General features: G+C 55.5%; 1 protein-coding gene across 1 annotated transcript in view; it reads right to left on the minus strand.

The window, feature by feature from the left end:
* The window catches only part of LOC127566565 (synapsin-1-like), a 48,405-nt gene that overhangs the window by 32,837 nt on the left and 2,071 nt on the right, over positions 1 to 13,497 (minus strand). Inside the window, exons 2-4 of the mRNA XM_052008981.1 lie at positions 12,523 to 12,614; positions 7,690 to 7,846; positions 6,861 to 6,950 (exon numbers count right to left, since the gene is read on the minus strand). Of these exons, the coding sequence (XP_051864941.1) occupies positions 6,861 to 6,950; positions 7,690 to 7,846; positions 12,523 to 12,614 (339 nt within the window). The remainder of the gene's footprint in view (positions 1 to 6,860; positions 6,951 to 7,689; positions 7,847 to 12,522; positions 12,615 to 13,497) is intronic.

The raw sequence follows: 13,497 nt of genomic DNA on the forward strand, positions 1-13,497 counted from the left end.
AACGAAGACTACCTTCTGTCAGGTAGAACCCTCCCCACCATGAAGCCTCCAACCTCCCCTCCCGTCCGCCAATCCACCTCCGGGCACAGTGCGATCCCGGCGGGCGGGCGGGGCGCCGAGGAGGGGGCGGTGGTGCTCCCGACGGACGCGCAGGGGTGGTTATAGAGTCACAGAGTCGCGCAGCACGGAAACAAGCCCTTCGGCCCAACTGGTCCGTGCCGACCACGATTCCCATCTGTGCCTTTCCCATTTGGCCCTGTATCCCTCTAAACCTTTCCCATCCGTGTACCTGCCCGAGTGTCATTAATGTACCTGCTTCACCCACTCCCTCTGGCAGCTCGTTCCACGTATGGACCACCCTCTGGGTGAAACAAGTTGCCCCTCAAGTTCCTGTTAAATCTCTTTCCCCTCTCGCCTTAAACCTGTGCCCTCTAGTTCTTGATTCCCCAACCCTGGGGAATAGGGGCATTCACCCTATCGATGCCCCTCGTGGTTTTATCCACCTCTATAAGGTCACCCCTACGCTCCAGTGAAAAAAGTCCCAACCTCCTCAATCTCTCTCCATAACTCAGTCCCCTCGAGTCCCGGCAACATCCTCGTAAATCTCCCTCTGTGCTCTTTCCAGCTTAAAGGCATCTTTCCTACAGCAGGGCGACCAACACTGAGCACAATACTCCAAGTGCGGCCTCCCGTACAACTGCAACATAACGTCCCAACTCCTGGACTCAGTGCCCTGACCGGTGAAGGCCAGCGTGCCGAACGCCTTCTTCACCGCCCTGTCTACCTGCGACGCCACTTTCAGGGGACCGTGTACCTGTACCCCTGGGTCCCTCTGTTCTACAACACTCCCCAGTCATTCCCGTCTCACCTTAAACCTGTGCCCTCTAATTCTTGGGTCCCTTTGAGACAGATTCTGCCCATTCGATAAACATTTCTTTCTGAAGCTGGGATTAGAAATCTGCCTGTGGTTATCCAAATTATTTGAGGTTTGGGCTATTTAGTTTGGGTGTTGGACATTTTTTTTTCGATATAGTAAAATTTTAGGGTCTGCATTTAGGAGGTCACCCCTGCCATTGCGGAGAGGTTAAGGGGGGAGATTGGGCGATTTGGAGAGGTGGTGGGGGGGGGGCGGTTGTTGGGTCAGAGGGAGGGCAGAACAGGGTAGCGGGGTACCAGAGGAGACATCAAGGGGATGGGGGGTGGGGGGGGAGGTGTCGAGAGGGGAGTCATGTGGCTCCAAGCACAGCGTTCAATGCAGTAAAGTTCCCACCCCTTGTCTCACACTGGGCTCATCCCTCTCTGTCCGTACAGGCAACATCGATTCGGACGGGAAGGTTTACATCAACCTCTGTGGATTTAACAAGCCCTGGGCAGAGCTAACAGTGGCACAGAGAATTGGACTGAATGGGACCTACGCAGAGAACTGTCAGTGCACGGTGTGTATTGTTGGAACATGGGGAAGCTCCCTCCGCACTGTCCCGTCACACACTCCCGGGGTCAGACACACAGGGTGAGGCTCCCTCCGCACCGTCCCGTCACACACTCCCGGGGTCAGACACAGGGTGAAGCTCCCTCCGCACCGTCCCGTCACACACTCCCGGGGTCAGACACAGGGTGAAGCTCCCTCCGCACCGTCCCGTCACACACTCCCGGGGTCAGACACAGGGTGAAGCTCCCTCCGCACCATCTGCACATGAACTGGTACCAGCCGTAACTGGGATTTCCTGGCTCTCTCCACAGATCGTCGCCTGTCGCTCCCTCCCCTGCAGCGTGACTGCAGATAACCAGTGCCTCTGGACGGAGGGGATCTTCACCAGGGATTTGGCAGGCACCCAGACCAAGCGATACACGTGCAGCCCACAGGCCTCCGGCCTCTGCCGGTGGGTGCCGCTCAAGGCACGGGCCATCCGACACTCCAAGTGGAGGGCAACACAGTGAATCCTGACAGCCGGATCAAGCGGGGTGTAGGGAAAAACCCTCTCCGGCTTGGAGAACCCTCCCCTCCTAGCTTAGCTTCCCACGGGACAACCTCTCTCCCGTGCCTTTCAGACCCGCCCCCAGCTGGGGGATCCGGGCAAAGGGAGAGCGCAGTGACTGTGAGACCCTTCAGCCCCTCTTTTCCGAGCCTGCTCCCTCACATACGCTCCCTCTGTAGCCTGTTGAGCAGCTGGTCTTTGGCCTTTTCCTTGCCTCTCTCCCCCTCTCTCTTGTCCCTGACTCCCCCCCCCCCCCCCGCCCTCCCTCTCTTGTCTGACTCCCCCCTCTCCCCCCTCCCCTGCCCTCTCGGCCCTCTCTCTCTCTTTCCCCCTCCTCTCTCCTGCCCACTCTCTCTCTCTCTCTTCCGCTCCCCCCACCCACCAGCCACCCCCCCCGCCCCCTTCACACTGGCCACCTCCCAGGCAGGCTCTCGACCCGACGTCGGCAGTTCCTTCCCCCCCCCCACACCCCTCCCCCCCCCCCACAGAAGCTGCTCGACCCGCTGTTCCCCCAGTAGTTTGTTCACAGTCTCTTGTGTGTGTGTGTGCGCGCGCGTGTGTGTGAGACCGCGTGTGTCTTTCTGTGTGTGACTGTGTGTGTCCGTGTGTCTGCATCTGTGTGCCTGTGCGACTCTCTCTCTCACCAACCCACCCCCCCATCTCTCCCTCCCTCTCTCACGATGTAGTCCCCCCCCCCCTCACCCTTTCTCTCTGACGCCCTCTCCCTCTCGTTCTCTCTCCCCTCTCCACACACACCTCCTTCTCCCTGAGCCCAATGTCAGTTCCAAAATCCGTGCTCAGAGCGGCTCCTTTGCAGAGTGGGACGTTCTAACCCCACTGGGTTTTTCGTTTGGGGTGGGGGTAAACTGCAACTTTTCATTCCAGACGAATGCTTTTAAGAGAAGATTGTACTGCACTGGGGTGAACGATTGCCACAAAATGCATTAAAAAATTATTTATATAGTTAATAATAAAAAAAATTTGCACAATGTGATGTCTGGTCTAAGATGCGAACATAGAACACAGAACCAGTACAGCACAGGAACAGGCCCTTCGGCCCACAACATCTGTGCTGAACACGATGCCAAATGCAACTGAATCTCTTCTGCCTGCCAGCTCCCTCCGCTGGGCCTGTCTACGGGCCTCGTAAGCCCCTCTATCGTGTGTGCCTCTGCCCACCCCCCCCCCCCACCCGGCAGCACGTTCCAGGCGCCCGCCGCTCTGCGTGTCAAGAAACTTGCCCCCGCACGCCTCGTCTCAACTTTCCCTCCCCTCGCCTGGCGTGCGCGCCCCCCAGTCCTTGACGTTTCTCCGAGAAGCGAAAGGACCGCGGATGCTGGAATCTAAGTGTAAGAAAACACGACGACGCTGGGGGAACTCAGCAAGGCCGGGCAGCGTCCGCGGAGGAAAGCAGGCGGTCGACGTTTCGGGGCAGGACTGGAGATAGGAAGAGGGGGAAGCCCGATATATAGGAGGGCGAAAGCAGACCAGCGATAGGTGGACAAAAGAGGGGAGGCGGGGTGGGCGCAAGGTGGTGACAGGTAGATGCAGGTAAGAGATAGTGATAGAACATAGAACGCTACAGCACAGTACAGGCCCTTCGGCCCACGATGTTGTGCCGACATTTTATCCTGCTCTAAGATCTATCTAACCCTCCCACATAGCCCCCCATTTCTCCATCATTCATGTGTCTACGAGTCTCTTAAATGTCCCTAATGTATCTACCCCCACCACCTCTGCCGGCAGTGCGTCCCACGCACCCACCACTCTCTGTGTAAAAAACTCACCCCTGACATCCCCCTTATACCTTCCTCCAATCACCTTAAAATGATGCCCCCTCGTGTTAGCCGTTGTCGCCCTGGGGAAAAGTCTCTGACTGTCCACTCGATCTATGCCTCTTGTACACCTCTATCAAGTCACCTCTCATCCTCCTCCTCTCCAAAGAGAAAAGCCCCAGCTCGCTCAACCTATCCTCATAAGACACGCTCTCCAATCCAGGTAAATATCCTCTGCGCCCTCTCTAAAGCTTTCTATAATGAGGCGACCAGAACCGAACACAATACTCCAAGTGTGGTCTGACCAGAGTTCTATAGAGCTGCAACGTCACCTCGCGTCTCTTGAACTCAATCCCCCGACTAACAAAGGCCAACACACCACAGGCCTTCTTAACAGCCCTATCGACCTGCGCGGCAAGGTTCCAAGACGGAAAATGAGGTTCCCTCAATATCACGGAACATAGAAACCCTACAGCACAATTCAGGCCCTTCGGCCCACAAAGATGTCCCTACCTCAGAAATTACTAGGCTTACCCACAGCCCTCTATTTTACTCAGCTCCAAGTACCGATCCAACAGTCTCTTAAAAGACCCTATCGTATCCGCCTCCACCACCGTTGCCGGCAGCCCATTCCCCGCACTCACCGCTCTCTGAGTAAAAAACTTACCCCTGACATCTCCTCTGTACCCACTCCCCAGCACCTTAAACCTGTGTCCTCTTGTGGCAACCGTTCCAGCCCTGGGGAAAAGCCTCTGACCATCCACACGATCAATGCCCCTCATCATCTTATACACCTCTATCAGGTCCCCCCTCATCCTCCGTCTCTCCAAGGAGAAAAGGCCGAGTTCCCTCAACCTGCTTTCATAAGGCATGCTCCCCAATCCAGGCAGCATCCTTGTAAATCTCCTCTGCACCCTCTCTATGGCTTCCACATCCTTCCTGTAGTGAGGCGACCAGAACTGAGCACAGTACTCCACGTGGGGTCTGACCAGGGACCTATACAGCTGCAACAATACCTCTCGGCTCCTAAATTCAACTCCCCGATTGATGAAGGACAATACATAATATGCCTTCTTAACCACAGAGTCAACCTGCGCAGCCGCCTTGAGCGTCGAGTGTGGCCTCCTCTACGTGGGTGAGACCAAACGCAGACTGGGCGACCTTCTCGCGGAATGCCTGCACTCTGTCCGTAACCCCAACCTGCGTCTCCCCGTTGCCGGTCAGTTCGACTTTTCCCTGTGGGCAGGGGTGGGGGGGTGAAGGGTGTAGAGGGGTGGGGGGGGGGGGGGTGGGGGTTGGAATCTGGGACGCACTGCCTGAGGTGGAGGCAGAGACTCCCACAACATTGGAGAGGTATCCAGACGGACACTGGAACGGCCGAGGGAGAGAGGGGGACAGACCGAGGAAATGGGACTGGGGTGGGTGGCGATACAGTGGGTTTCAGGGCCTGTTTCTGTGAGGTGTGACTGTGTATGGGTGATACCTAGTGGGATTTCTGACACCAGGGGCTTCAAAACTGTGGCCGGATTCTGCTCTAACACTATCTATAAGTTTGCAGATGATACCACCGTACTGGGCCGTATCTCAAACAGCGATGTGTCGGGGTACAGGAAGGAGATAGAGAGCTTAGTGTCATGGTGTCATGACAACAACCTTTCCCTCAATGTCAGCAAAACAAAAGAGCTGGTCACTGACTTCAGGAAAGGGGGTGGTGTACATGCACCTGTCTACATCAACGGGGGTGAGGTCAAGAGGGTTGAGAGCTTCAAGTTCCCCGGTGTAAACATCACCGATACCCTGTGCCGGTCCAACCACGGAGACGCCACGGCCAAGAAAGCTCACCAGCGCCTCTACTCCCTCAGGAGGCTAAAGAAATTCGGCACGTCCCCTTTTGACCCCCACCGATTTTCACAGACGCCCCACAGAAAGCGTCCTATCCGGGTGCACCCCGGCTCGGTACGGCAACTGCTCTGCCCCGGGACCGCAAGAAACCGCAGAGAGTCGCGGACACGGCCCAGCGCGTCACGGACACCAGCCTCCCCTCCGTGGACTCCGTCTACACTTCCCGCTGCCTCGGGAGAGCAGCCGGCATAATCAGAGACCCCCCACCCACCCCGGGACATTCTCTCTTCTGCCCCCCTCCCATCGGGCAGAAGATATAAAAGCCTGAAAGCACGTCCCACCAGGATCAAGGACGGCTTCTACCCCGCTGTTATAAGACCATTGAACGATAAGATGGACTCTTGACCTCACAATCTACCTCGTCGTGGCCCTTGCACCTTATTGTCTGCCTGCACTGCACTTTCTCTGTAACTGTGACACTTTATTCTGCATTCTGTTAATGCTTTTCCCTTGTACGACCTCGATGCACCGATGTGGTGAAATGATCTGTATGATCACAACATCACAAGACAAAGGAGTAGACCATTCAGCCCATCGAATCTGCTCCACGAGCTACACTAAAACTATTCCTATCCAGCCCCAATTCCCGGCCTTGTCCCCATATCCCTTGATACCGACTAATTAGATACCTATCAATCTCCTCCTTAAACACCCCCAATGATCGGGCCTCCACTGCTATACGTGGCAACGGATTCCATAAATCCACGACCCTCTGGCTAAAGAAATTTCTCCTCATCTCTGTTTTAAACCGGTACCCTCTAATTCTAAGATTGTGCCCTCTAGTCCTGGAATCACCCACCAAGGGAAACAGCTTAGCCACACCGACTCTGTCCAGTCCTTTCAACGTTCAAAATGTTTCTATGAGGTCCCCTCTCATTCTCCTGTACTCCAGTGAGTACAGTCCAAGAGCCGACAAACAGTCCTCGTATGTAAGCCCTTTCATTCCGGGAATCATCCTCGTAAATCTCCTCTGAACCCTCTTCAACGTCAGTACGTCCTTCCTAAGACGTGGGCACCACGCAAAGTAAAGTTTTATCCCTGGACCTCGGTACGCTTGACAGGAATGGGGAGGGATGGGTGATAACTGCCGGCGGTCGATGTCATCAGCTTGGCGGCCACTGGTGTGTTCCCCCGAGCCCAGGGCAGGCTCGACAACCCCTGCAACCACCGAGACGCGAGGCAGTGCGCGCGGCCGAGGGTCACTCACCATCTCCTTGTGATTGGGGTAGAAGACCTGGTCAATCAGAGGAAACTCCTCGGGCCCCAGCTGCTTGAAGATCTTGACCAGCTGCCCGAACTGGAGAGGGAGGAGATGAGAGAGAGGTGAGGGGGGGTGGTCAGTGAGAGGGTACATCCCTCCCCATCTCTGACGCCCCTCCCTCCCCTACACCCCCCCGTGACCCCTCCCCTACACCCATCCCCGTCTCCGTGACACCCTCCCCGTACACCCCTCCCCATCTGTGACCTCCCTCCCTCCCCTACACCCCTCCCCATGACCCCTCCCCTACACCCCTCCCTGTCTCCGTGACACCCTCCCTCCCCTACACCCCTCCCCGTGTCCGTGACCCCCTCCCTCCCCTACACCCCTCCCCCTCTGTGACCCCCTCCCTTCCCTACAACCCTCCCCGTCTGTGACCCCCTCCCTCCCCTACACCCCTGCCCGTCTCTGTGACCCCCTCCCTCCCCTACACCCCCCCCCTCCAGTGAGAGGATGAGGGAATGGAAGGAGGGAATGTGGGGAGGGAGGGGACGGAGGGGGGGAGGGAAGAGGGCGGACGGAGGGGGGGAGGGAACGGAGGGAGGGACAGACGGAGGGGAAGGAGGGAGGGAGGGAGGGTAGGGAGGGGACGGAGGGAGGGGACGGAGGGTAGGGAGGGAGGGAGGGGATGGACGGAGGGGAGGATGGGGAGGGAACGGAGGGAGGTAGGGAGGGAGGGTGGGGAGGGGACGGAGGGAGGGAGGGAGGTGCGGTCGGAGGGTGGGGAGGGAGAGGACAGAGGGGAAGCTCCCAGTTGCCCCGCTCCCCCCTCACTCACCACCCAGGGCTTGTCACAAAAGTTGTAGACAGAGTGAATGGAGTTGACACTGGGGACCCCGGCGTACTGCAGCCCGATGGCGATGTTCCGGAAGTCTCCGCCCTTGGCCATGCTGTAGGCGTGCTGCCTCACCAGGACGAATTCCGGGGTGAAGGACCTGCGGCGGGACGAGGGGGCGAGGCCGTCATACGCGCCGTTCCCCCGTCCATTCTCCCCGCCCCCTCTCCCACCACCGCTCCCGAAAAATCCGCCCAGCCCCCATCCCCACAGGGCCGGGGGAACCTCGAGTGTCGGGATTCCGGGAATCCCTGGTAAAAGAACCGTCCCTGGGGTGGGGTGGGGTGGGTCGAGGGCCGGGGCGCCCTCGATGGGCTGAAGGGCCGGAATCTGTCGCTCGACGCCCGTAGGGCTGACTCCCAGGAAGGGGGAAGGAGGGGGAACGCACACCGGTCTACGTTGGCGGGGAACCGGCGGCGGAGAGAATCAGCAACTTTAAACTCCTGGGCGCGAACGTCTCGGACGACCTGTCCCGGGCCCGGCACATCGACGCGATCGCGAGGAAGGCGCAGCCGGCGTCTTTACCTCCTCGGGAGGTTCGGCTCGTCACCCAACACTCTGACAAACTTCGACAGAAGTGTCCCGACCAGTTGCGTAGCGGTCCGGGACGGCAATTCGAACGCGCAGGAAGCCGCAGAGAGCGGTGGGTCTCAGCCCCAACACATCATGGGGCACATCCCTCCCCACCACCGGGAGTATCTACAGGAGGGGCTGCCTCGAGAAGGCAACATCCATCATCGAAGATCCCCCCCACCATCCGGGCCGTGCCGTCTTCTCTCAGCTCCCGTCGGGCAGGAGATACAAAAGCCTGAAGTCCCCACACCACCAGGTTCAGGGGCAGCGACTTCCCTTCAACCAGTCGGTTCTTGACCCGACCGGCACAACCCTAATCACTGCCTCAGTACAGCGACGCTGGGACTGCTCTGCACTACAGTGGACTTTCTTTTTTTGATGTGTGTTCTTTCTTGCATAATTTATGGTTTTTCTTGTGAGCGTTGTCCCTCTGATGCTCTGTGCCTGTGAAGCTGCTGCCTGTGAGTTTTTCACTGCACCCGTGCACACACGGACTTGTGCGTCTGACGGTAAACTCGACTTTGCCTTCGAGGCTGGTCGAGAGGCAACAGAGGAATAGGGAGGGAGCCCTGAAATTGGGGCAGGCTCACCGATCATGACGGAAACAGTCCCTTTGGCCCAACTGGACCATGCCGGCCAGGATTCCCATTTGCCCGCGTTTGGCCCGTATCCCTCTGAACCTTTCCCATCCACGGACCTGTCCGGGTATCGTTAATGTACCTGCCTCACCCACTCCCTCTGGCAGCTCGTTCCACACACGGACCACCCTCTGGGTGAGAAATTTACTCATTTAAATCTTTCCCCCTCCCCTTAAACCTGTGCCCTCTAGTTTTAGACTCCCCGACCCTGGGGGGAAGCGACTGACCATCCACCATATATATGCCCCTCATGATGTTATAAACCTCTGTAGGGTGCGGAGGCTTCGGAGAGGTTCGCCAGGACGCTGCCTGGATTAGAGAGCACGAGCTACAAGGAGAGGTCGGACAAACTTGGCCGGTGTCCCCACTTCCAGGGGACCATGTACCTGTACCCTGAGGTCCCTCTGTTCGACAGCACTCCCCGGGGCCCCGCCGTTCACTGTGGAAGTCCTGCCCTGGTTTAAACTAGATTTGGAGGGAGGGGAACCAGAGTGTTAGAGCAGATAGTGAGGCGGAGGAGGACAAAGGTCACGTGAGAACTGCAGGTATGGACAGAAATCAAAGGTTTGTACATGATAGAAATGTTCTCAGGTGCATCTATTTCAATGCAAGGAGTATTGTAGGTAAAGCAGATGAGTTTAGGCTGTGGATTAGCACTTGGGATTACGAGATTATTGCCATTAGTGAGACTTGGTTGCAGGAGGGGCAGGACTGGCAGCTTAATGTTCCGGGCTTCCGTTGTTTCAGACGTGATAAGAGGGGGAGGGATGGAAGGGGGAGGAGTGGCATTACTAGTCGGGGAAAGTATCACAGCTGTGCGGAGACAGGACAGCCCGGAGGGCTCGTCTACAGAGGCTACATGGGTGGAGCTGAGGAACGGGAAAGGTGTGACCGCACTAACAGGGTTGTATTATAGACCGCCCAGTAGTCAGAGAGAATTGGAGGAGCAAATCTGTAGGGAGACAGCAGACCGATGTAAGAAACAGAAAGTTGTAACAGCGGGGATTTTAACTTTCGACATATTGGCTGGGACTCCCACACTGCGAAAGGGCTGGATGGCTTGGAATTTGTCAAATGTGTTCGGGAAAGTTTTCTAAAGCAATGTATAGAGGTACAAACGAGAGAGAATGCAATACTTGATCTCCTATTAGGGAACCAGGCAGGTCAGGTGACAGGAGTATGCGTCGGTGAGCATTTTGGGTCCAGTGACCATAATGTCATTAGTTTCAAGTTCCTTATGGATAAGGACAGGTCTGGTCCTCGAGCTGAGGTTCTAAATCGGAGAAAGGCCAATCTTGCGGGAACGAGAAAGGATCTAGGAAGGGTGGATTGGGATAAGTTGTTTTCTGGCAAGGATGTGCTCAGTAAGTGGAAGGCGAAATTTTGAGAGTGCAGGGTTTGCATGTTCCTGCCAGGATTAAAGGCAAAGCTAACAAGCATAGAGGACCTTGGTTTTCAAAGGATATTGGCGATCTGGTTAAGAGAGAGGTGTATAGCAGGTATAGGCAACTAGGAACAAATGTGGTACTTGAAGAGTATAGAAAATGTAAGAAAATACTAAAAAAGGAAATCAGGAAGACAAAAAGACGACATGAGGCTGCTTTGGCAGATAACGTGAAGGTAAACCCAAAGGGTTTTTACAGGTATATTAAGAGTAAAAGAGTAAGGGACAAAATTGGTCCCCTAGAAGATCAGAGTGGTCGTCTATGTGTGGAGCCACAGGAGATGGGGGAGGTCTTAAACAGTTTTTTTTGCATCAGTGTTTACTCAGGAAACTGGCAGCGTGAATATGGAAGGAAGAGAAACAAGCAGTAGGGTCATGGAACATATGGAGATTAAAGAGGAGGAGGTGCTTGCTGCCTTACAGCGAATAAAGGTAGATAAATCCCCAGGGCCTGACAAGATATCTCCTCGGACCTTGAGAGAGACTAGTGTAGAAACTGCAGGGGCCCTGGCAGATATATTTAAAATGTCCTTAGCCACGGGTGCGGTGCCAGAGGACTGGAGGGTAGCTCGTGTTGTTCCGTTGTTTAAAAAAGGATCTAAAAGTAAACCAGGTAATTACAGGCCGGTGAGCCTGACATCAGTAGTGGGTAAATTATTGGAAGGCGTTCTGAGAGATCGGGTATACAAGTATTTGGACAGCCAAGGGTTGATTAAGGATAGTCAGCATGGCTTTGTGCGTGGTAGATCGTGTTTAACGAATCTTGTGGAGTTTTTTGAGGAGGTTACCAAGAAAGTAGATGAAGAAAAGGCTGTGGGTGTTGTCTACCTGGACTTTAGTAAGGCTTTTGACAAGGTCCAACATGGGAGATTAGTTCAGAAGGTTCAGTCAATGGGTATCCATGGAAAGGTTGTAAACTGGATTGGAAATTGGCTGTGTGGGAGAAGACAGAGAGTGGTTCTGGATGGTTGTTTCTCAGATTGGAGGCCTGTGACCAGTGGTGTGCCTCGGGGATCTGTGTTGGGGCCATTGTTGTTTGTTGTATATATCAATGATCTAGATGATAATGTGGTAAATTGGATCAGCAAGTTTGCGGATGACACTAAGATTGGAGGTGTAGCAGACAGCGAGGGAGGCTTTCAAAGCTTGCCGAGGGATCTGGACCAAATGGAAGAATGGTCCAGAAAATGGCAGATAGAATTTAATGCAGACAAGTGTGAGGTGTTGCATTTTGGAAGGACAAATCAAGGTAGGACATACACAGTAAATGGTAGGGCACTGAGGAGTGCGGAGGAACAAAGGGATCTGGGAGTTCAGATACATAATTCCTTGAAAGTGGCGTCACAGGTAGACAGGGTTGTAAAAAAGGCTTTTGGCATCCTGGCATTTATACATCAAAATATTGAGTATAGGAGTTGGGGTGTTATGGTGAGGTTGTAAAAGTCATTGGTGAGGCCGAATTTGGAGTATTGTGTGCAGTTCTGGTCACCGAACTACAGGAAGGATGTCAGTAAGATTGAAAGAGTGCAGAGGAGATTTACTACAACGTTGCCGGGTCTTCAGGAGTTGAGTTACAGGGAAAGGTTGAACAGGTTAGGACTTTATTCCTTGGAGCGGAGAAAAATGAGGGGAGATATGATAGTTTACAAAATTACGAGGGGTACAGACAGAGTAAATGTGAGTAGGCTCTTTCCACCTAGATTAGGAGAGATAAGTACGAGAGGACATGGCTTTAGGGTGAAAGGGGAAAGGTTTAGGGGGAGCTTCTTCACTCAGAGGGTGGTGGGAGTGTGGGACGAGCTGCCATCTGACGTGGTAAATGCAGGCTCACTCTTAAGTTTTAAGAATAAATTGGACAGATACATGGACGGGAGAGGTCTGGAGGGTTATGGACTGGGTGCGGGTCAATGGGACTAGCGGAATAAAGTTTCAGCACAGACTAGAAGGGCCGAATGGCCCGTTTTCTGTGCTGTAGGGTTCTATGGGTGGGAGATAGTGCAATCCACAGGACGGGATGGTACATAGACAGGGTGCCTTGGCTTTCCAGCTGGAATTTCCCCAGTGGGAACCCCTAGCCTGGTGTGGGGTCAATTTCCCTCTCGCCCTGCGGAGATCTCTCACCTGGTAACCCTGACCCCGTTCCGAAACGCGTCCACGTCAACGGTGAAACTGCCCGTGGCATGGGAAACCACGTTAAGTTCGGAGAACTCCGCCTGTGGAGGGGGAGAGGGAGGGGGAGGGGGAGGGAGAGAGGGAGGGAGGGAGAGAGAGAGGGAGGGAGGGAGGGAGGGAGGGAGAGAGGGAGGGAGGGAGGGAGAGGGAGACAGGGAGGGAGGGAGGGAGTGCGGGAGGGAGGGAGAGGGGAAGGGAGTGCGGGAGGGGACGGAGGGAGGGGGGACAGAGGGAGGGAGGGAGAGAGGGAGGGAGGGAGGGAGGGAGAGAGGGAGGGGAGACGGAGGGAGGGAGGGAGGGAGGGAGGGAGCAAAGGTCAACATTGGTGACTTTATCTCCAATCCACCCAATGGCGCGTGACCCCGGCCAGTTTCACCCAGTCACGGGCTTGGTCAGGGGTCAGAGGGTCGACGGGGTCAGACGGGGTCACACCAGGGTTACATGGGGTCCCTTGTTGGACGTTTGCAGGAGGTGACCGTCACACTCCCGGGGTCAAGGCATCATGGCAATGCAGCCTCAGGGTCACAGGGTCATTGCCATGTGGGTCAAGGGGTCAGTGTCATGTGGTCACAGGGTCACTTTCACATGACCCTGGGTCACAGGGTTGCAGCCATATGACCCCTAGGTCACAGGGTCACTTTCACATGACCCTGGGTCACAGGGTTGCAGCCATATGACCCCTAGGTCACAGGGTCACTGTCACATGACCCTGGGTCACAGGGTTGCAGTCATATGACCCCTAGGTCACAGGGTCACTGTCACATGACCACAGTCACAGGGTCACTCATATGACCTCAGGGTCACTGTCACAGGGTGATGTGACCTTGTGATGACTTGACCACGACCCTTGACCCTGGGGTCATGCAGACAGTGACCGTGACCCTCAGGGCAGTGCGACCTATGACCCCGTTACTACTTGAGAGT

Source organism: Pristis pectinata, chromosome 43 (genome assembly GCF_009764475.1).
Source record: "Pristis pectinata isolate sPriPec2 chromosome 43, sPriPec2.1.pri, whole genome shotgun sequence".
Classification (NCBI taxonomy): Eukaryota; Metazoa; Chordata; class Chondrichthyes; order Rhinopristiformes; family Pristidae; genus Pristis; species Pristis pectinata.